General features: G+C 42.7%; 1 protein-coding gene across 1 annotated transcript in view; it reads right to left on the minus strand.

Moving 5' to 3' along the window:
• The window catches only part of AR (androgen receptor), a 121,605-nt gene that overhangs the window by 35,780 nt on the left and 62,222 nt on the right, over positions 1–23,603 (minus strand). Inside the window, exon 3 of the mRNA XM_027822662.3 lies at positions 12,626–12,742. Coding sequence (XP_027678463.2) covers positions 12,626–12,742 — 117 coding nt within the window. The remainder of the gene's footprint in view (positions 1–12,625; positions 12,743–23,603) is intronic.

Below are 23,603 nucleotides of genomic sequence, written 5' to 3' on the forward strand. Positions count from 1 at the left end.
TTCAGACATTTGGACATACACAGCATCCAGGAAAACACCTAGCCCTCCTCCCCACCCCCTTCAAATTAGCACAGCTCCTCTTGACTGGTATTTTGCTTTGCTTATGTGCACAACATTCCCACTGATGGCAACTGTCACTCTGCACATGCATAGGAACAAAAATAATTAGAGTCAAGATCTACTGTGAAGATATGAGAGGAGGTTTTTGGCTCCCCACCCTCAATCTGTAAATAATGCACTGCCATCATTACAAACACCCTGGCAAAATAATTAGATGAATAATGATAATGAAAAATATATTAACTGCTTTTGCTGTTACTTGAAATATGAAAAATCTGGGAGCCTCACAATATACTGGGTTAAATGCACTGGTCTTTTACCTATTTACCATAAATTACAAGTGAGATGAGTTTGATATTCTCACTTTACTCTTTATTCAGTAAATATTTCTGTTGTGTTTGGGGAAAAGCCAGATAATATATTCACATCACATGATGATGATAATGATGAAATACTTTTCATTCCAACAGTAACTAAGGAGGATGTTAAACAGCAGCTACTAAAGTGAGGCATCTTTAAATGAGCAGGTCTGGATAAGATGCTTCTAAGAGTTTTAAAAGAGTTTGCCGAAGAGCTCTGTGGGCCACTAATGTTGATTTTTAATAAGTCTTGGAACACTGGGGAAGTTCTAGAGCACCAGAAGAAAGCTAATGTGCCAATACTTAAAAAGGGTCAATGGGATCACTAAAGTAATTACAGAACTGTCTGCCTGATTTCAAACCTAGGATAAATAATGGAATGACTGCAAAAAGAAGGTAATATAAGTCAAATTACCTTAATATCATGTTTGATAACAAATGTGGTTGGTAAAGGTAACAGTGTTGATGTAATATACTTCTGTAAGTCATTTGACTTAGTACCACACCACATTTTGATTAGTAGGCTATAATGATGAAACATCTACACGGCACATAGTAAGTGGGTTAAAAACTAGCTAACTGATGTTTCAAAATGTAATTGTAAATAGGGAATCATCACTGAGTGGGTGTGAGACTAGTAGGATCCTGCAGGGATTGGTTCTTGGCCCTACACTATTAAAAAAAATTTATGAATGACCTGGAAGAAAACAAACTCATCATTGATAAAGTTTGCAGATGACACAGAGATTGGGGAAGTGGTAAACAATGAAGAGGACAAGTCACTGACACGGAACAAGCTGAATCCCTTGGTAAACTTGCTGCAGTAAAACAATATGTTTCAATACTGCCAAATGTAAGAGTCATACATCTAGGAACAAAGAATGTAGGCCATGCTGACAGAATGGGGGAATCTAACTTGGGAAGCAGTGACTGAAAAAGACTTGGGGTCAGGGTCGATAATCAGCTGACCATGAGCTCCCAGTGCCATGCTGTGGCCAAAAGGGCTAATGTGATCCTTGTATGTATAAATGGGAACATCAAGTAGGAGTAGGGAGGTTATATTACTTCTGTATTTGGCACTGGTGCAAATGCTATTGGAATACTGTGTCCAGCTCTAGTGTCTAGGAATGATTAAAGGACTGGAAAACATGCTTTATAGTGAGAAATGCAAGGAGTTCAATCTAATTACCTTATCAACGAAAAAGTTTAGGGGTGATTTGATCACAGTCTGTAAATACCTACATGGGAAATAGAAATTTGATATGAGAGGGCTCTTCAAATATAGCAGACAAAGCTATAATAAGATCCAATGGCTGGAAATTGAAAGTACACAAATTCAGACAAGAAAAAAGATGCAAATTTTTAACACTGAGGGTAACTGACTATTGAAACAGCTTACCCAGGATTGTGATGGATTCTTCATCACTGGACATTTTAAAACCAAGACTGGATGTTCTTCTAAAAGATATGCTCTAGTTCAACCACAGCTATTGGACTTCCAGCAGGAATTAATTCAGGGAAGTCCTGTGGCCTGTGTTATGAAGGAGGTCGGATTAGATGATCACAATGGGTCCTTCTGGCTTTAATATGTAAGACTCAAGCATGTCTGCCACATTTCAAAGTCTCTAGTCAGGAGGAAATCCAGACTGGAACAGCAGGGGGTGCTTCAAGTCAGGAATGAGGTGCACGGGCAATCCTGTGGCTGGGAACCCAAGATCAGAACAGCAGTGTGTTCGACAGGCTGTGATTACAGTCCACTGTCAGTGTGTTCCTTACATATGGAACAACGTGTGTGTGCACTCTAGGTCAGGATTATAGTGTATTGGAAGCCCCTATTTAGGCAATGCCCTTGACTGGAGTGGCAGAAAGTTTTGCAGGTCAGGACTAAAATGGACTGACAGAATTATAAGAACATAAGAAAATAAGAACGGTCATACAGAGTCAGATCAATGGTCCATCTAGCCCAGTATCCTGTCTTCTGACAGTGACTCAGTGCTTCAGAGGGAATGAACAGAATGCGCAATCATCCAGTGATCCATCCCCTGTCATCCATTCCCAGCTTCTGGCAGTCAGAGATTAGGGACACCCAGAACATATGGGGTTGCATCCCAGACCATCTTGGCTAATAGCCATTGATGGACCTGTCCTCCATGAACTTATCTAGTTCTTTTTGAACCCTGTTATACTTTTGGTCTTCACAACTTTCCCTGGCAATGAGTTCCTTAGGTTGACTGTGTATTGTGTGAAGAAATATGTCCTTTTGTTTGTTTTAAATCTGCTGCCTATTAATTTCATTGGGTGACCCCTGGTTCTTGTGTTATGTGAAGAGGTAAATAACACCTCCTTATTCACTTTCTCCACACCATTCACAATTGTATAGACCTCTATTATATCCTCCCCTCAGTTGTTTCTTTTCCAAGCTGATAAATCCCAATCTTTTTAATCTCTCCTTATATGGAAGCTTTTCCATACCCTCACTCATTTTTGTTGCCCTTCTCTGTACCTTTTCCAATTCTAATACATCTTTTTTGAGATGGGCAACCAGAACTGCATGCAGTATTCTAGGTGTGGGCAGTCCATGGATTTATATAGTGGCATTATGACATTTTCTGTCTTATTATCTATCATTTTCCTAATGGTTCCAAACATTCTGTTTGCTTTTTTGACTGCTGCTGCCCATTGAGTGGATGTTTTCAGAGAACTATCCACAATGGCTCCAAGATCTCTTTCTTGAGTGGTAACAGCTAATTTAGGCCCCATCATTTTTTATGTATAGTTGGGATTATGTTCACCAATATGCATTACTTTGCATTTATCAACACTGAATTTCATCTGCCATTTTGTTGCTAAGCCACCCAGTTTTGTGAGATCCCTTTGGAACTCTTTGCAGTCAGCTTTGGACTTAACTATCTTGAGTAATTTTGCATTGTCTGCAAATGTTGCCACCTCACTGTTTACCCCTTTTTCCAGATCATTTATGAATATGTTGAATAGGACTGGTCTCAGTACAGACCCCTTGGGGACACCACTATTTACCTCACTCCATTCTGAAAACTCACCATTTATTCCTAGCCTTTGTTTCCTGTCTTTTAACCTATTACTGATCCATGAGAGGACCTTCCCTCTTATCCTATGATTGCCTACTTTGCTTAAGAGCCTTTGATGAGGGACCTTGTCCAAGGCTTTCTGAAAGTCCAAGTTCACTAAATCTACTGCATCTCCCTTGTCCACATGTTTGTTGACACCATCAAAGAATTCTAATAGATTGGTGCATGGCCAAAACCGGAAGAGAGCTGTGTAAGGTGCATTAGCAGAGATGTTTGGTTGCTTATGAGTGGAACAGAAGGGTTACTACAGGTCAGGATTGAGATGCATCAGCACAGGTGTATAGGTGTCCAAGTCTGCAATAACAAGGGAGACTGTAGGGCAGGAGTGAAGTGCATTGGAGACTCTTGCTGAAAAGTTATGAACATTACCAAGTGCTATAACTACTTCACTTCTTCCATTGTCTCCCTTTTTTGGTTTGATGGTATGGGTCATGAGAAGATCCTGTTTAATGGATTTCAGCTCTCATGTCAGAGTGAACTAAATCAATAATGAAGGCTTCAAAACTGCCATTCTGTGCCAAAGAAGAGAGAGTTTTAAATAAGACATTTGCTTGGTCTCTTCCTTACAGCACTATAAATACTTAAAGCTGCAGGTTCACTGGTCACACACAGCTCTCTACCCAGAAGTGACTGGTGATTAATAAACAGTTAATACAAACTCTTTGAGCCTGGAAGCATTCTTGAATGCTTTGTCTTTCTACTGGGGGGAAAAATAGCAGTGCGTGAATTCACAGCATACAAGGCTTTAGAATTACTTTTAAACCAGCATTAAAAACAAATGTAAAACAGACGAGGCAGAACAGGTCAGGGTGACCCGGAGAGTGAAAACTACGCCCCATCGTTAGCAGCATTAATTGTCAGTCTGTCCTATGTGAGAATGTAGCAATGATGTGTGGCTGCTTTTATTCAAGGAAACTTCACTATGAATCTTCAAGTAAAAAGAAAAAGAGCTTAAAAATAAAGGCATGTTAGCTTTTGCAAACATAACAAAAGGCTGCTCTGTTGGTCACGGGCTTAGTGCTCCACACTGTTGTGCTAGAGATCTAGGTTTGATTCCTTGTCTCTGTCCTTCCCAGGCTGGCAAGGGCCAGAAGTAATACAGACAATGCCCTGTTGAACAGCGACCCCTGTGACCAAGTAGGGAAGTGCAGATCCGTTCTCAAAGGAGTCCCACTCTAGTATTCCTCATTCCAAAGGTGGCTATGATGAGCCTCCAGGGGATATATGTATTGATCCTGCACTATTATAATCAATGGGAGTGTTGCCATTAACTTCAGTGACAATCAGGGCTATAAGGCAGGAAACAATGCGAGCCTTCGGAATGTAATGGAGTCCCTCCCAAGCACATCCTTTACACTGGTGGTAGGAGATGTCACAAGACGGGAGGGTAGAAGCTGTGAACTTCCTCCTGCCCTGTATTATCAAGTGCCACAGAAATTTCAGCCCATCAGATGGCAGAATTATTCAAAACATCCTGTGTCTTTTTTTACAGAGATTGGCCATGTTCAGCAGTAAAAAAAGGATTGTTCAAATGTCACGACCCATCGGGGCTTGTAGGGTTTTCTTTCATGATGCATTTCTGCTCTGAAACGTGCTCCAAATGGTGTCTTCTGAACTCTACTGATTTGCTCCCCATACGGATTCAGTCACATTTGCTCACTTTGCTGGCTAAATCTTTCTCTGGTTGGTCTTACTTCTGCTAGCCCTTCATGTTCAACTAAACTCTGGAGGAACAAGCAGCATTCCATTCTGAACTGTGCACTATCAACCGAAGTTCTGACTATGAAATGTTCCTTGTTGCCAAAGAGTGAGCAGGAAAAACCTCAGCTTGACTCACAGGTGCCAAAGTGAGTTTCCAGAGCTGGTAGACAGTAAGAACAGCCCCCCGTCTTCTACTTGTAAAAGAGCAAATCTGATCTGGACTCACAGAGACAAAAAAGAGAGCCCCACTATTCCATTTTTACAATCACATTTTAGAGCAGAACTGAGCTTTGAATGACAAATTCAAACCAGCTGAATGTTCTGAACATTCATTTTGCACCCACTGAGGTATCTTTTCATCTTACAAGGACTGTTGGTTTCCTTATATCAGGTGAGGCAGAACCCATCCATTTTTACTTCCTGCACTTTGGGTCTCTCCCACATCTTGCTCATGTAGTGATGCTTGATTGTGAATGAGAGGCAGTGTCGATTGGACATCTTAATCTAAGAAAGAGGCAGCTTTCAGGTTATGCAGCCCGCCTCTCCCCTACTTGGCACAGTGTGATTGATCAGCTAGCCAGAACTTGTGCGCTAATCCAGCAGGGAGTGAGCATGAGAGCGAGAAAGCGTGTTTACATTTGGCAATTTATTTTCCCTACTTCTTGTCTGGAAAGAATGGATGGTGGTGAAAGGAAAGGAAAGACATTGCTGGTATAAAAGCAGAAGAGTCAGGCAGTGTACTTGCTGCTCTACTGAGTGTGTGGGCATGATGGGGAAAGGGGAGTGGTGAGAATAATCTTGGGGATGGGGAAAAAACTAATCTCAACCATTGCTCCCCAGAGACCAACAAAACGTAGCCTTTTCACTGACAAGTTCCTTGAGTATTTCACAGCAGCCTAACAATCCCATATATTATCCAGCTCAGCAATGGAAAACATTGCAAAATTAGCATGTTTGTGTAGCTAACAATCATTAATGAAGGCTCCCACACCTCATTTTGTGCTGTGTTTAATGCTGCCAGTCTCTTTCATTTTCATTATACTATACCATAGATAGCCTAACTGGCAACTCCTTTGCTCTGGCTGTTAGATATTCCATCAGCCCAGTTTTCTGGGTATTTTCTGCCCCATGCTCACATCAAATAAACATCAAAGTTCACCACAGATGAGTCATCAATGATACTTTTAAATAACAGTATTTTAACATATAAAGAGTATGAATCTGAGAGGAAACTTGGCAGCTCTTGGGCATGTTGATACTTGTACATGGAGATGTAGTAGTTGAGGTTGGTAAAGTGCCTGCTTGTAGGGACAAAAGAGTAGGTTTGGCCAATTAAGCTATTGTTTCTAGATTTCAAACCTCAGACTTTGAAAGTTTGGGTTCAAGTTGGTTTTGACAAAACTGCATTGTATGTTTTGCATCTTTTATTCTTCTACGGTAGTTAACCTGGGGACCTGGCAAAAATGACTTTCAAACACGGATCAAAATAGCACAGGCTTCCAGTTAGTCAAAAAGACAGGACCAGATATTCATTTACACTAGGCCTTTTACATCACTCAGGCAGTGTAAAGTCACCCGAAAGTGGGAGTGAGTGGTGTAAAGGTGCTTTGGTATAACTGAAAATCTGGCCCCCACAGTTTTTATTAAATTTCCCTGGATTAACAAGAGTTTAAATTAAGGGAAGGCATGTTTCTTGAAACTCAAACAAAAGGTTCAATACATCTCAGAACTTAAATTAAAATATTCCAGATATTTCATGAAACTCAACATGACCTGGGTTCCCACGAGGCCCACTTACCCATTTACTGGTTACTAACTGATACAATGACTCGGTTAACTGGCTACATGATCAACTTTAGCTACTCCAAAAACTGATGTAGACTTCCCATATGGTGCTTTCAGGCAGAACCAGAAAATTAAGTGGTTAGTTTAACAACGCAGCCTTGAAGAGATATATTAACTAACAGCTCAGCAATCAGAGCAGACAGGGCCAAACTATGTTGAACGTTGTGTCAGCTGGTAGTGGGCAACCCTTACTGGAACCGGAAGGATAACCATGACCAGCTAACTGGATTTTAAACACAATGGCCCTTGTCTGCTGACTGCTGAACTGTGTTAACATCAACCTAATTTTCTAGTGATGACAAGCCCTAAGGCTGTTCTCATAACTAGAGCATAAAACAGAAAAGCCCATCCTGCAGGTCACAGCGGAAGATAAGGCATGTCTTTGTCTCCAAAAATCTGTTGTCACATGCTCCAGAAATTTCATATGACAGAAAAGGCAGAGGAAGCAGGACTTCTCTCTCTCTCTCTCTCTCTCTTCCTGGTATTTACTGAGCACCAATAATATCTAGGTGCTGAGACTCTCTCTTCCTCCATGTTCACAGAGATACATTTATCTCAAGTCGCATGTAGTGTCTGTGTTTCAGACATAAGAATGGCCATACTGGGTCAGACCAAAGGTCCATCCAGTCCAGTACCCTGTCTACCAACAGTGGCGAATGCCAGGTGCCCCAGAGAGAAAGTGAACCTAACAGGTAATGATCAGTGATCTCTCTCCTGCCATCCATCTCCACCCTCTGACAAACTAGGGACACCTTTCCTTACGCATCCTGGCTAATAGCCATTAATGGACTTAACCTCCCTGAATTTATCCAGTTCTCTTTTAAACCCTGTTATAGTCCTTGCCTTCACAACCTCCTCAGGCAAGGTTGACTGCACTGTGTGAAGAAGAACTTCTTTTTATTTGTTTTAAGCCTGCTGCCCATTAATTTCATTTGGTGCCCCCCTAGTTCTTATATTATGGGAACAAGTAAATAACTTTTCCTTATTCACTTTCTCCACACCACTCATGATTTTATATACCTCTATCATATCCCCCCTTAGTCTCCTCTTTCCAAGCTGAAAATTCCTAGCCTCTTTAATCTCTCCTCATATGGGACCTGTTCCAAACCCCTAATCATTTTAGTTGCCCTTTCATGAACCTTTTCTAATGCCAGAATTCATTTAGTTTCTCTGCAATGACTTTATCGTCTTTAAGTGCTTCTTTTGTATCTCAATCGTCCAGGGCCCCCACTGGTTGTTTAGCAGGCTTCCTGCTTCTGATATACTTAAAAAACTTTTTGTTATTACCTTTTGAGTTTTTGGCTAGCTATTCTTCAAACTCCTTTTTGGCTTTTCTTATTACATTTTTACACTTAATTTGGCAGTGTTTATGCTCCTTTCTATTTACCTCACTAGGATTTGACTTCCATTTTTTAAAAGATGCCTTTTTATCTCTCACTGCTTCTTTTACATGGTTGTTAAGCCACCGTTATTCTTTTACTGTGTTTTTTAATAGAGGCATTTAAGTTGAGCCTCTATTATGGTGTCTTTGAAAAGTGTCCATGCAGCTTGCAGGGATTTCCCTCTAGTCACTCTACCTTTTAATTTCTGTTTAAATAACCTCCTCATTTTTGCTTGGATCCCCTTTCTGAAATTAAATTCCACAGTGTTGGGCTGTTGAGGTGTTCTTCCCACCACAGGAATGTTAAATGTTGTTATACTATGGTCACTCTTTCCAAGTGGTCCTGTTATAGTTACCTCTTGGACCAGATCCTGCGCTCCATTCGGGACTAAATCGAGAGTTGCCTCTCCCCTTGTGGGTTCCTGTACCAGCTGCTCCAAGAAGCAGTCATTTAAAGTATTGAGAAATTTTGTCTCTGCATTTCGTCCTGAGGTGACATGTACCCAGTCAATATGGGGATAACGGAAATCTCCCACTATTATTGAGTTCTTTATTTTGATAGCCTCTCTACTCTCCGTTAGCATTTCATCGTCACTATCACTGTCCTGGTCAGGTGGTCGATAATAGATCCCTACTGTTATATTCTTATTACAGCATGGAATTACTACCCATAGCGATTCTATGGAACATGCGGATTCATTTAAGACCTTTCAGATACTTTTATTAAGGCTCTGGTGCATCTTTTTCTGGCATTCCCAACTGCTCTCAGGGAATATTTGAGCGAAAACTTGAGGTTCAAGGTCCTTGGAATTGCCCAAGCGGTTAATGAAAGCAACTTAAAATCCCAGGAAGACAATGCCAGAAAAGCTTTTATTAATATAGATAGTAAAATGGCATTAGGACTCAAATACAATGGGGAGTGCAGAGCTGCCAACCAATCAGAAAGCTTCAGCCGCTGATCCAATGAATGGGCAAGCCTGACTCCCCCACTTACAAATCCATTTGTATGATACTTCTCAAAATGGTCAAAATGGCTGATTTGTTAGCCTCATGCCCTAAAACACCACCCAACAGGGGTTAAATTGACCCAGAAATGGCCTGTCTGTTGTGCTTCATTCCTTCATTGAACGATAGCTGCTTGCGCGCTAAAAGAGGAGCATGGTGACCTGGAAACAAGCCAACTGCAGCAAAAGAAACCTTTGTGTTTCCTGTGATGCCCCCAGAATCTTATTCCCAGTTAGCTATGGGGCATCAGCTTGAGTTTTAAAAATATCTGCCTAATACAATGTCTCTTCTGTGATATTCTAAGGACATTTTTGTTGTCCCCGCTGAGCTGCACATTTCAGTGCACTTGGAAGTTTTGGTGGGGATTTGTAGTAATGGCTTCACTACTAACTGACATATCTGGTACGTCAGGTGACACTTGGATCCAGCATGGCCCCCTCTGAAGTGCTAACAACCCAATGGAACATCAGGAATGCCAGGGGGACACACTGGAGCTGGTGCTCACCAGGGAGAGTGGACTGTAACTATTCTGATCCCCTTTTTTTCTGATCTGCTGTTTCCATCAGCCCACACAGGAAAAACAAAAAAGTGTTCTCTTCTAGGAAAGAGGTGTGTTCTCAGCTCGAGTTAACTAACATGTAATAAAATCCTAGTGAAGACAAGGCAGTCTGTAGCTTTCACGAGGGTGAGCAGGTCAAATTAGGATACATCTACACTGCAAAAAAAAAAAAAAGAAGAAGAAGCCCAGTGGTAGCAAGTCTCAGAGCCTGGGTCAATTGACTCAGGCTCATATTACAGGGCTAAAAATAGCAATGGAGATGTTCCTGCTCAGGCTGCGTCTCAGAGCCTGGGCTCCAGCCCAAGCGAGAATGTCTACACTCCTATTTTTAGCCCCATAGAGTGAGAACAGTGTGCCTGAATCAGTTGACCTGGGCTCTGAGACACACAGCCCTGTAGACATACCCTTAGAGACCAAAGGAGAGTCTAGGCTTACCATGACCTGCTAACTCAATTGACAGCTACAAACTGCCTTGTTTTCACTAGAATTTTACCTTGTGTTAGCTAACTTGAGATAAGACCACACCGGTTTTTTCCCCTAGTGAACACAAAAGCTTAAAGGCCCGCAAAGAAAACTGCTGATGTGGACAGAGAGCTCTACGGCCCTGTCACTTTTAATTAACTTCAAGGCCTTTCCACAAATATTCAAGTGAAATTTGATGATGCAGCCACAGGGGAAGCCAGGGATCACGCTGTTTATTGAAAAACAAACCCTTGCTCTCCCCTTATTGACCAAGTGATGATATCAAGCACAGATCAGAGAACCAGTAACATGGGAGTTCTCAGCTAGCTCTCACGCTGACTTATTGTGAGACCCTTCACTTCTCTGTGCCTGTTTTCCTACCTGTAAAATCAGGGTGCTACCACTTCCATGGCTGCGCTGGTACAGCTGTGCTGTTGTAGCGCTTTAGTGAAGACACTCCTGTGCTGACGCGAGAGCTTCTCTCATTGGCATAGTGAATCCACTTCCTCAAGAGGCGGTAGCTATGTTGACAGGAGAAACTCTACCACCACCAGAGTGCTGTCTACACAGGGTGGGGAGGTATGGTTAGGTCAGTATAACTACGTCGCTCAGGGGTGTAGATTTTTCACACCCCTAAGCACTGTAGTTATACCGATATAGGTCTGTAGTGTAGACCCGATGGACGTGTGTATAAAGCACTCTGAAGATGAAAAGCACTAAGCTCTGTTGCTTTCTATATGGGATTAATCCACATCCATCATGTTCCAGAAAATAAGTGCAATCAACATACAATACATTTGACACCTCAAATGAAAGCATTAACAACACAATTCCACAACAGCTGCAGACAGCACAGACCAATGTGAATCAGCCCCAATGGGGTTAAGGAAAAGCCAATATTTTAGTGACTCATTCTTTTATTTTCCAAACTAATACATAACTAATAATAAGGTGCAAGCACCACAATTACGGCTCACACATAACTATCGTCTCACCCGGTTATTTTAAAGGAGGAGGAAAGGTCACCAATTAGCTAGAGCTTCTCAGGACTCAAAGGGGTTTTAAGAAGGCACATTAGGGAGTCAGCAAAATAGCTGGAGAATTATATGATTGCACAGGGGAGAGCTGTGAAATGAGAAAGAATTAAATTGGAGCCTAAAGTCTTTCCCTATTTACTGCACCTTTTAAAGGATCAGTCCACTTAAAAGACCAGAGCTATTAAAGGATCATAACCCATGCATGTCAAGCCACTTCACACACAGACAAACAATAAAATGCCCATATTATGAATAGCTTTTAAAAGACCAGGAGATAAAAAATGTTTTGGCATAGAAAGGTTAAATGGCAGTAGGGGCAAAGTTCCTCCAAGAGAAGTCTGTGGAAATATTTCCTGTTATTCAAAGGGAACCACAGTACAACTTCAACACAGTGCACAGGAATGGAGAAGGCCTTTTTGGGGAGTACTGAACTTGGTAAATTAGTGAGAACAAAATGCAACAGAAAAACAAGAGGGAGGGGTCTGCAATTACAAGCTGCAATGACGATAATTGACTTTGACAATATGTGAGCATTATGATAACTTTTATAATCCACAAGCGTGGGCTGCAGAAATTTGGGGGGAAACAATGAAAGCTCAGTGATACAAGATATGGCGCTCTTCTGTTAAATCTTTGCTGAGAAATGGGGATAGAGAGAACCATTATTTGTGTGGGTTACCGAGCGTGGGGATTGGCAAAGCATGGCTTAAAGAGGCCCTACTGCCCAGCTTTATAAAACAAGGGAGTCCTCTTAACCCGTTGCCTGCCATGACATGGGACTACTTGTTATCTTTAAACTGTAGGGCTGCATGCTACTCCCAATGGGCCAGATGGGCCTAGGTAGTGTCAGAGGCATGTATCCCACACATCAGAGATCCTGCAGGGGTAACTGGAAGAAGAGATCTGTAAAAAGAGTGCATTTTGTCCATAATACGCTTATCAGTTAATTGCAAGAATTTAGTACAGGGCAATGTACAGACTCTGTCATCAGAGATGCCAACAGATTAATCTAGGGAGAGATCTAAAAAAGCGTCACAGGTGTGCATTCCATATATAAATCATACGGGTGCATATGAAAGCATCAAAGGGTGCTACTGAGCACACACTACCTCCCAGGGTCATCCCTGCTTCGTAGCACTTTCGCAGGCGACAGGAAGGGCAGTTTTTTCTTCTGAATTTATCGATGGTGCAGTCATTCCGGCTGGCACACAGATATTTCTGTTTACCTAGAAACATTAAAGAAAAAGAAGATGGACAATGGTTCCTGCATTTCCACAGATCAGACAGAAGGTACAATCAGGACAAACTCTCATGTTTTCCGATAGAATTGCTGTATGGACCTGAGGCTGTTCCCACTGAAGTCAATGGGAGTTTTGAAAATTCACATTCCTGGTTTAGTTTAGTGTGGGTCTTCTAAAAAGAATACAGTTTTCAGAGCACAGCAGCTCATTTTGGAGGCTGCAAGCCACTGCATATGAAGGATGCATATTAAACAGAAAGGGTACCATTTTGAGCAAGAAAGGGCTCCTAGCCCTGACAGTTTCTGTCAGACATGCCTGATTTGAATGGGTCTTTCCCCGCACCTGGTAAGCAGGTTGCAGCAGTATAGTCTGGAGGCCTGCACAATGCAATGTTACGAGACCCAAACACCATATTGTCTTGATGAAACATCTCTGATCTGGAGAATGAAATCTGAAAATGGAAACCCAAGAGGGCAGTGCTATTATCTCCCAGTAGCCATCCCGCTAGGGCCTTGGGAACTGTGATCATTCCTCCACATAAAAGGAGAGCTGCTGGCAAGGCAAACACAATCTGTATCTCCATCAGGACACTGGACGGATAGAGCTGCTTTCTGATAAAATCTAAACCAGACTGGCATGGAACTCATCTCCTCCCAGTGAAGCCATGATGCTTTCTGTTAACTGCTATTGAGAATTCTAAAAATGAGTCTTCACTTACTTTGTTAGCAATCTCTGTTGCTAGATATGGGAATTTTGTATGGGAATTGGCCAGCAGCAATCTCTCTCTCTCTCTATATCTAAAACAGGGGTGGGCAAACTTTTTGGCCCGAGGGCCACATTGGGGTTGCAAAACTGTATGGAGGGCTGGGTAGGGAAGGCTGTGCCTCCCCAAACAGTCTGGCCCCCGCCCCCTATCCACCCCTCCCACTTCCCGCCCCCGATTGCCCCCCTCAGAACCTCCGACCCATCCAACCCCACCCCCCGCTCCTTGCCCCCTGACTGCCCCCTCCTGGGACCCCCGCCCCTAACCACCCCCCCTGGAATCTCACCCCCTATCCAGCCCCCCCCGTTCCCTGTCCCCTGACTGCCCCGACCCCTATCCCCCACCGCTCCCTGACTGCCCCCTGGAACTCCCTGCCCCTTATCCAACCCCCTCACTCCCCGCCCCCTTACCATGCCACTCAAAGCAGCATGTCTGGCTGCTGCACCACCTGGTGCCAGACACGCTGCTGCGCCGCCCAGAGCGCTGTCCGTGTGGCTGCTGGCGAGACAGCAGGGGAGGGGCCGGGGACTAGCCGCCCTGGCCGGGAACTCAAGGGCCAGGCAGGATGGTCCTGCGGGCTGGATGTGGCCCTTGGGCCGTACTTTGCTCACGTCTGATCTAAACTGATTTTGCTGTCCTAAAACAGCCCTTTTCTTTGAGTGTACCACCTGAAGATACCTGACATCAAGTATCTGTCTAAAGGCCTACTTTCAATGCTGTCTTTTAGACAGTAAGTTCTTTGGGTCACAGAGAGTCTATATTTTGCCTTGTGCAGAATGTCATTAGCAATCAGCAAATTAATAAGAATAAAAAGAAAGTAAAAAAAAAAGATAACCAAAGAATTGGGATAGAATGAGGCCAACAGCTGTGCATCTCCTGTGTTACTTCCTCAGCCTCTGTGAAATATTGTGGTCATAGGAAGGGGAAACGGTCTGGCTGGGTCTCCTCCCTGCAGCCTTGGGTTGAGTTAACAGTTATACAACATTCCCATGGTTCCTCAGCACCACCAACACACCAAACACTTGCCACTTCCATTTTTTCCATTAACTCTTTATTGCTATGGAGCCTGGTGCTGACTCAGCCTGGATGTGTTGTGGGCCTGTTGATTTTCAGTGACAGAATTATCAGCATCGCCCACGTGGTAGACTTTGCATTTAAAATAGCACATTTAAAGCTAGACTGAACAGAACACGAGGAAACAGACTGTGGAGAACAAGCCTGCGCTAACTGGGGATGACCTGGATGAGATCTAATAGGTCTTTCCATCTCTAATCACTATGTGCCAAATGCAGCTTGAGTGAGGGCTGCAGAATTTGTCTCTAAGGTCTATTCTTGACTCTTAATAAAATGGCATGTCTATAAAGGCATGTGAAATAGATGATAGGAAACGCACTGTAGGACTACAAAGATACTTCTTAGAGATAGCAAGGAACTACCAACAAGCAAGAGAGACTCAGTGCTAGCAAATTGCCCCACACTCCTCTAGTACTTTGTGGCATCTATACCATATAGTGTCGTGTACCTTTTCATTCCCACAGCTCCAACATTCTGTGTTCTCATTGGAGCATTAGGATATTCAATTCATCTCCCTTAAAGCCAATATAATTCCATGTCTCTATGGAATATGTCCCCAGGCACTGCCTGTCCCTACATATATATCCTTCTGCTTACAGTGCATTTTATATTAGAAATGATTTGTTCCACCCACTTACTTTAACCTGCCCTTCAGTCCATGAGCTATAGCTACTGATCTTGAGACTGAGGGCAAGATGTTGGGAAAGTAACTGCTCAGTGATGCAAAGTTCTCCCACATCCCTAGGGGCTGAATACATTGTTTGTGCAGCATTTGCAGCACAATGCAATATTTTTAACTGAACCCATCTTCTAACTGGCCTTGCTTAATGTAGGATTTCTGTGAAGCAGTGAGTTTATGAACACCTGCACAGAGCTGAGAGGCCATTATTTATTGTAATTTATAGCTAGCATCTTAAAAGCATCATTCTTCAAATTCAGAGGGAAGGAAAGTAGTTGTAAATGGTATTATTTAGCCTGCTTTTACCTTATCATCTTTGATATCTCAATCTCAAGACTCACCAAGAATGAACTTTTCCTTAGTTGCAATGTATTATCTATTGCTTCACATTTTGCTTTCTTGTCAAGTCTGGACACATTGAGTAGATCAAGATTTACCAGATACACTTCAGACTCTGAGCACTCAAACCCGGACTAGACTCAACAAATGAAGACGCCACACACCCAATGTAATCTGATGTTGTGGAGCCATGGAAAATTGTACCTGTCCAAATTCTACCTAAAGTGGTTTTCCCTGAAATCCCACAAGCTTCGGCTTTCAATACTGCTCAAGGAACCAACCTTTTGATCCATCTAAGCATACGTCTAACCTAACAGTTTTATCAAAGCATTCACTTTCGTTGCACTGAATGAAAAAAAAAACCCACACACTTCAGTATATTAGTATTTCTTCACAGAAACCCCCCCAAAATGCCAGAGTAATTTGTTATTGCATGGGTGTGGGGGTGTCACACTGCAGGTTGCTACACCTCTGGTTTCATCAGAAACCTCCAAATTCCAAGAGCACCTTGCAGTCAATTACTTGCCTTCTGTGCCCTAGGTGACTGCTGAGCTCACACTAAGAATTCTCAGTCTTCTTCCCACCTCCTGAGCCTCCTCCTAACATTATACAACTGTGCTCTTTGTCTGACATTGTTGACCCCTATCAGCAAAATCACACCAACAACCTGTAATCAAGGTGTCACGTAAGAGTCATGATGAGGCTTTCTGTTATAATAATAATAATCTCTCTCATGATGCCTGGCATAAGTCTATAGCACAGGGCTGAAAACTACCATACAGTTAAGCTCCTTGTAACTGCCCTTATTAGCACCTGGTTATAACACCCCATGTGCTTGGCTGCCAAGAATGGAAACATAATGGGGCTGGAGTGCATTACTTACAGCATGTGATATTTCACTCAATCCTTTTAATGCCACAAACTTTCATCAGCTCCCCCTCTCATTCCCCACACTTCTCTCTCTCTTGCCCATCAATCAGCTTTAAAGACATCTAAAAAAACCCCACAGAAGCAGAGACCATGCAAAATCCCACAGAACTCCAATACCAACCCCTTTCTAGCAATTAACTGAGAAGACTGGATAACATACAGCCTCAGTAGAAAATGGGTTAGTTAGCATTATACGTGTATGTGTGAGATAAGGGCACCAGGCACTGAGTCCATGCTTTCTCTGCTGGACCTGCTTATAAGTGTGAATCAAACAAGAATGGACGCTTTGCTTCCCAAGGCATTGATGTGGGGAGTAACAGAACAGCCCATGTGGACATCTTGCTCTCTTCCCTGCCACGTTCATTTTCAATTGTACAATTCCTTTCCTCTGGTGAAGCTGGGCACACAGGACCCCCCTGGAACTCGCCAGTATTACCATAGGCAGAAAGAAAGGTGGAACTGGGAGTGGCAGGAGCCATATGACAGATATTCAGGGCCAACTCAGAACTTCCTACCTGTGTTTGCTAGAGGCGGGATGTCGCCTTGAAGGAGTCGCCCGAGGGCAGCTGGGCAGCTCCATCTAAAGCATTATCTGGCTCCACCTCTTCACGGTTTGGCTCCTGCTCCTTCCCTATCTCGTTCCCCTAGTCTAAACTACAGTGTCTTTGCTAAAATAACAGCTCAAAACCATAGAAAAGCCAAGTGCTGCTCCCAAGAGGGACATTAGCAAAGAAATGCAACAAGATAACTGCTCAAGACATACAAGGACGTTCCAGGGTCAAATATATCATTATCAGAACTTTCTGAGGCTAACCAGACACCACCACAGCACTAACCCCTTTCTTTAATCCAAACACATGAATAGCTTCCGAGGCAGTTTTTTCTGTTACAAGTGCTCTTGCTGTCCTCACGTAGCATCGGTGGGGCTCTACGTGTATGTGTGAGGTAATACCACTGGGGGCGGTAGGAGGGCTCAGGAGACTGGAAGTGGAATACGGACCTTTCTGCCCCCAGGCCACCTGCAGTCTGATGATGTTTCAGTGGTCTACTTGAACTGAATCAATGGTATCAACCCAGCCCCTAGGGAAATAGGTTCACTTCAAAATATATTAACATTGCCAGCTGTCACTAATGGTCACTCATTGCTGGCAGACTCCGTAGAAAGGCCAAAACATGAAAGGGTCTCGGAGACTGAATAATCTTCTCTCGCCTACAGTTGGGAGTACTCTGTCTCTCATCTAGCTATATAATTATATACAACTGTACACTTTTTAAAATGCATCTCTACTAGAGCATGCTTTCCTGCCACTGGATTTAAGTGGACCCATGGGCTCTGAATCTCAAGTCAATTGTTGATCTAGTGGTCAGGAGGTAGTGCTCTCACTGTGACAGCTGGGTTCAAAGGTTCTCCCTTTTTTACTTGGATTGTAAAGGTCTCTGTGGCTGTCTTTTTGTTATATGTGTGTCATATAACAAATGGAGCTGTGGTTTCTAGCCTTTACCACTAAACAAATAATAGGGATACCTGTTCACACACCTGTCTGTTACTTTTCACTATGAGAATAAGCGCCTGTGTCATTTTGGCCTTCTGACCTGGAAGGCAGAGGGTTTTTTTTTAAATTACTGGGGCAGCCTAGACTTCTCACACCTGGGAGTGCCAGGGGCTAAGATTATTGCTTATACTGTGAGCTCAGACAGTGGGAGGGAGACCATGTTTCATGTCATCGTCTCAGCCTAGTTAAAAGCAAAGCTGGCAGGTTCTGAACTGACTACTGTCCAGTCCTCCTTGGTTGGATGGAGGATGGCGATAACTGAGATATTACATATTTACTTGTTGATGTTATTGAGATAGATGCCAACCTGGGGAATCTCCTGTGTGTGTATTAATAATGTCCTAACAGCACTTGTTTTTCTTTTCCTATCCCCACAAGTAGTGATGAGAACAGAAGTAAAGTAATTGATGACTTAGACATAAATCTCTGGATATTCTGATCATGGATCTGATATGTGGGGATGTTAGTATATCCTTGAATGAAAAAGCACAGGAAATAATGAAGAGAGGTTTTAATACAAAAATGATCTCACAGCTTTATGTGCCGCCTTCTGCATTATTTCTAACTCTTTTCAGGGTGATTAATTCCCTTCCCTGTTTCAAGAAAACTGACAAATTTGCAGTCAACTGAAAAATAACAAAAAAATAAACAACAAAACAAACTGTAAATAGCGTAATTTTTACTGTTCTTTTTTCCTATTTTCCATTGTTTGTAAAACTTCTCAAGAACTTGAAGGTAGGGTTTCATTCTGGAATGGCTGTGTCTTTTTTCCATTTAGCAAATGACAATGTATCTTCTGTTTCTAAGTCATGAAATTTATGGAACTCATTGTTTACCTTCTCGGTGATGCAATGACTTCACTAAGGTTGTTACCGAAGACCTAGGAACAATGGTTTTCATTTAATAGCTATATCTGCAGAGGGAGCACCCACCATTTTTTGTTATTCCCACAATAATAGCCATTTAACATGTTACACACTCACACAGGTCCTAGAATAAGAGATTCTAAAAGAAATTTAATATTAAACAGGAAGACACTGCACCAGACAACATGTATGCTAACATTAAGGCATATGGTGCCCAACTGGGGTTTCCAGAGAGTAGAAACACACCATCTATACTTTACCCCTTTCCTGAGGTTGGATTTTATAGGTAACATAAGTAATAAGACCACAATATTAACTTCCAAGTTCTGGCAATAATCCCATATATGGTCTTGGGCAAGTCTCTCCGTCTCTCCTTCTGTAAAATGTAGACAATGATTTTTCCCAATTTAGGGGACTTAGTGACATTAAAGGAATGAATGTTTGTAAAGTTTTCTAAGATCTTTGGCTTGAAAGTGCTAGAGGATGTCAAAGAGTTAATTATTGTTGCTATTATACATGTGATAAGTAGCTGTTAACTATTGTTTATTGTTTGTATTTAAGTAATGCCTTGAGGTTCCTGTATGTGCACATAGTAAGAGACAGTCCCTTCCCTAAAGAACTCTAAACAACCAAAAGAGACAAAACGGGGAGGAGGGGGAGGAGGAAGAATTATCATCATCACAGTTTTAAAGTAGAGAACTGAGGTACAGAGGGATTAAATGACTTGCCCAAGGTTACACAGAAAGTCTAGGATTTTACCCCAGGTCTCCTGAGTCACAGCTCAGTAACTTCACAAGACCACCTTTCCTCTCTGCAGGAGAATTGAGTGTTTCCATAGCCTCTGCTAAATACTATTTTGTAATTTATTAGAGTAACACTCCTCTGTGGTACCACATATCCCTGCACTTCCGATGCAGTAATGCACTGGAAAGACTATTTTTCCATTTAGCCCTCTGACATAAAAGCGTGGACTGTCTTGTGATTCCAGTCCCTTCTGCAATGATACAATGCCAACAGATAGTGCTCTTAAATGTAGACCTAGGAAAAGAAACTGATCCACACAGTTTGGTATTAAGTATAGGTAAGAAATGATCAGAAGAGGACAACTCTTATAAGGCACTTATGACTGTTCTGGCATCTTTATTGCTCAATTTACCTGAAGATTCCAACCCCTCTTTTCCTAACAGACCATCCTCTTGTGCAATGCAGAATCTCCCTCTAGCCCTCCCTACTTTCAGCAAGGGATCTTTCAGAGGAAAGATCTTTCAGTTCAGGGCCTCCCCTCTAGGTGCGAGTGAGACACCATCTCCTTCTAGTGGGTTTCCTCCATATCACGTTAGCATGGCAGAGAGAGAATGATAATATAATTGTCACTATCACTGGATTCCTCTTGGCTCATTAGCTAAGATTACAATTAAAATAAAAAATGAAGGGCAGAGAGAGAGAACAATTCTCCAGTCTCATCTGAGAACAAAGATTAATGTCAACTGGCTAGCCATGCAAGCAGCAGAAATTATTCAACTAAAAGCCTGTCAATCACCATTTATTGCTGTGCCTGATGCAGCAGCTTCCTCCAGAAGCAAACCAATCTGTAAGTACATCTGGAATAGTGTTTATAATAGTAAATGCTAAAAAACATTCAATCAATTTTGGATGGAATATAAATCCTCATCTTTCAGAGCATATACCAATCTCTAATTACCAGGAGAAAACGTTCCCCGGGGATCAGTTATCCTATAACTGCCTTCCTCACACTTTCCTCTGAAAGATCCAGTACTGACTATTGTTAGAGACAAGATATTGCACTAGATGAGACAACTGGTCTGACCCAGTCTGGCAATTTCTATGCTTCTGTGTTCCTAACCTATTACTCCCATTAGAAAGTTATCAGCAAGACACAACAAATTAGTTTTCAGGATCCAGTAATCTGTCATTGTCAGTTGATTATCCTTGCAGAGTGACTTTGGTAACTGCCATGTGTGCGTGAGGCACCATTTTAAAGCAAGTGATGGAAATGAAGGAACATCTTTCAATCAACCCTGTCCCAAGCATGGGGCACACAACCCCAGAGTTAGCCCGGGCCACTACGGTTCTGCTCCTTTGAGAAAAATATTGCAACAGCCTGCTGGAGCTAGAAGGAGAGCTTAGCTCAATGTGGGAGCTTGGATGTTGGGAGAACAAAAGGGGAACGATCAGGGGAACCAAGAATGTTTCACCTCAAATGCAAACGGGTGGTTAAGCACTGGAATAAATTGCCTACGGAGGTTGTGGAATCGCCATCATTTGAGATGTTTAGGAGCAGGTTAGACAAACACCTGTGAGGGATGGTCTAGATCAGTGCTACTCAAAGTGGTGGTCCACGGACCGGTGCGCCATCGGCTGCCGGTCTGTGTGCACACTGGAAGAAAAAATTGGCAGTCTCTCACATCAGATAGCTTGAGACGCACTGGTCTAGATAACACTTAGTCCTGCCATGAGTGCAGGAGACTGGACTAGATGACCTCTCGAGGTCCCTTCCGGTCCTATGATTCTATGGAATGCCACCCTCTGCCATGCAAATGATAAAGCGGCTCCAGACACTGGAGTTCTAACAGTGCTACATGCAGGTGAAGAGCACTGTGTGGGAGGACAAAGAATTATTAGAGGGGCAGCGCAAGCCAAGAAAACCTGCATGGCAAGCTATAAACACAAATAACTATGGAAACAGTTAAGTTTAAGAGGCTGTTTTTTAAAGAAGCTCAAGTCCAGTGAACGGGAACACTTTAATCATTTTACATTTTTATAGTAAAAAACCGTATAACGTTTTAGTTCGCTACATTTCTTAAAATCAAACTTCTTCAAGACTGCTTCAAACTTCAAATGACGTAATGTCTGATCCTACTGTATCTACACAGCAGTCAGTGGGTGCCCTGCCTGAGTAAGGATGGCAGCAAAAAGGGGACAACAATACTGAATGATACAGACTAATGCAGACAAGGCAGTGTGCAAACTTCTCCTACGCAGCTCAATGGACCCCACCTGTAACAATCTCTGCTATTTCAGTCCTGAGCTCCCTGTACAGCTCTGCCATGGCATTTCATTCTTGATCTGCAACACCCTCAACTATTCCAATCCTGCAGTTTCCAGGACTCCATGAACACATCTTCACTCCCAATTAAGCCACCCTGTCATTTCAACCCTGAGTCTGCTAAATAAGTCCAACGGTAGAAAACTGAACAAGAGAACCCAAGTGGTAGAGGGGGCAGATGAATTTATTTTGAAATTCTGTGAAGGGATCTTTTGCAGGTTCTTTAGTCAACCATCTGATCACTCAACACAGGGGAGTGGAATTTTAAGCCACAGGGACAGGACCTGGAAATTCTTTGTTTCAAATTATTATCTATTTTGGCAGCAATCAGCAGTCTAGCCCAAATACTTTGTTTCTGGCAAATGGCTAACTCTTGGCAGATCAGAATGTAGAGCAAAGAAAGAATGTGTTCTCTGATATACCCTAGGAAAAGGAGTCAGGAAACTTTAGTCCCTTTTTTTATTCATGGGTAATGGTATGGGAGTTGCACAGTGAGATGGCAGCCTTGATAGGTCCCATGATGACTGTGATATCATGGCTCCTGCTCTAGGATGGGAATGAGGAGCTGTGACATTCCCCTCTGGAGTTATCTGGACCGGTGATCTGCTAGTTCACCTCAATCCTTGACTCTGGGAGACAGCCTTACCCCGCTCTGCTGTGAGAACCCCCACTCCTGGGCTGTTCACGCACAGCCTCTGGCATGTAAGCTGCTCCCAGCTACTTGCAACTGAATGACACTAGCCAGTATCTCTGGTCCCAGACACAACCCTGGGAACCTCCGTCTTGCAGTGTCCAGTTATGCCCGCTGGATGCTGCAAGCTTATATGCTTTGTCAGTTTAACAAAGAAATTGATATACACCAGGCTTGTTCTCCCAAGGGAAGACTCTGACACACTTCAAACCAAACACACTGCTTCAGGTAGAATAAACAAACAGATTTATTAACTATAAAGATCGACTTATAATCACTTAAAATCTAAGCATAACAAGTCAGAGTGGTTACCAAAATAAAATAAAATATAAGCACGCAGTACAAACTCTCAACCCTATTAGACTGGGCAGCAACTAGATTAAGCAGTTTTTCGCACCCCACTGGATATTGCAGTCCTTAATATACAGGTTTGTTCCTTAAACCTGGGCCAATCTCCTATGTTGGAGTCTTGTCTTCTTCTGAGTATTTTGGTTGCTTGCAGCATAGGTGGGGGCAGGAGAAGGGCCCAGTATGTGTCCATTCTGTCTGTTTTATACCCTCAGTCCATGTGCTTGGCAAGCACAAGTCCAGGCATGTCTGGAGGGCATTGCTGAGTCTCTCCAAGCAAGGTTCATAGAATCATAGAAGATCAGGGTTGGAAGAGACCTCAGGAGGTCATCTAGTCCAACCCCCTGCGCAAAGCAGGACCAACACAAATTAAATCATCCCAGCCAGGGCTTTGTCAAGCCAGGCCTTAAAAACCTCTAAGGATAGAGATTCCACCACCTTCCTAGGTAACCTATTCCAGTGCTCCACTACCGTCCTAGTGAAATAGTTTTTCCTAATATCCAACCTAGACCTCCCCCACTGCAACTTGAGACCAC

This window comes from Chelonia mydas, chromosome 9, assembly GCF_015237465.2.
Source record: "Chelonia mydas isolate rCheMyd1 chromosome 9, rCheMyd1.pri.v2, whole genome shotgun sequence".
Classification (NCBI taxonomy): domain Eukaryota; kingdom Metazoa; phylum Chordata; order Testudines; family Cheloniidae; genus Chelonia; species Chelonia mydas.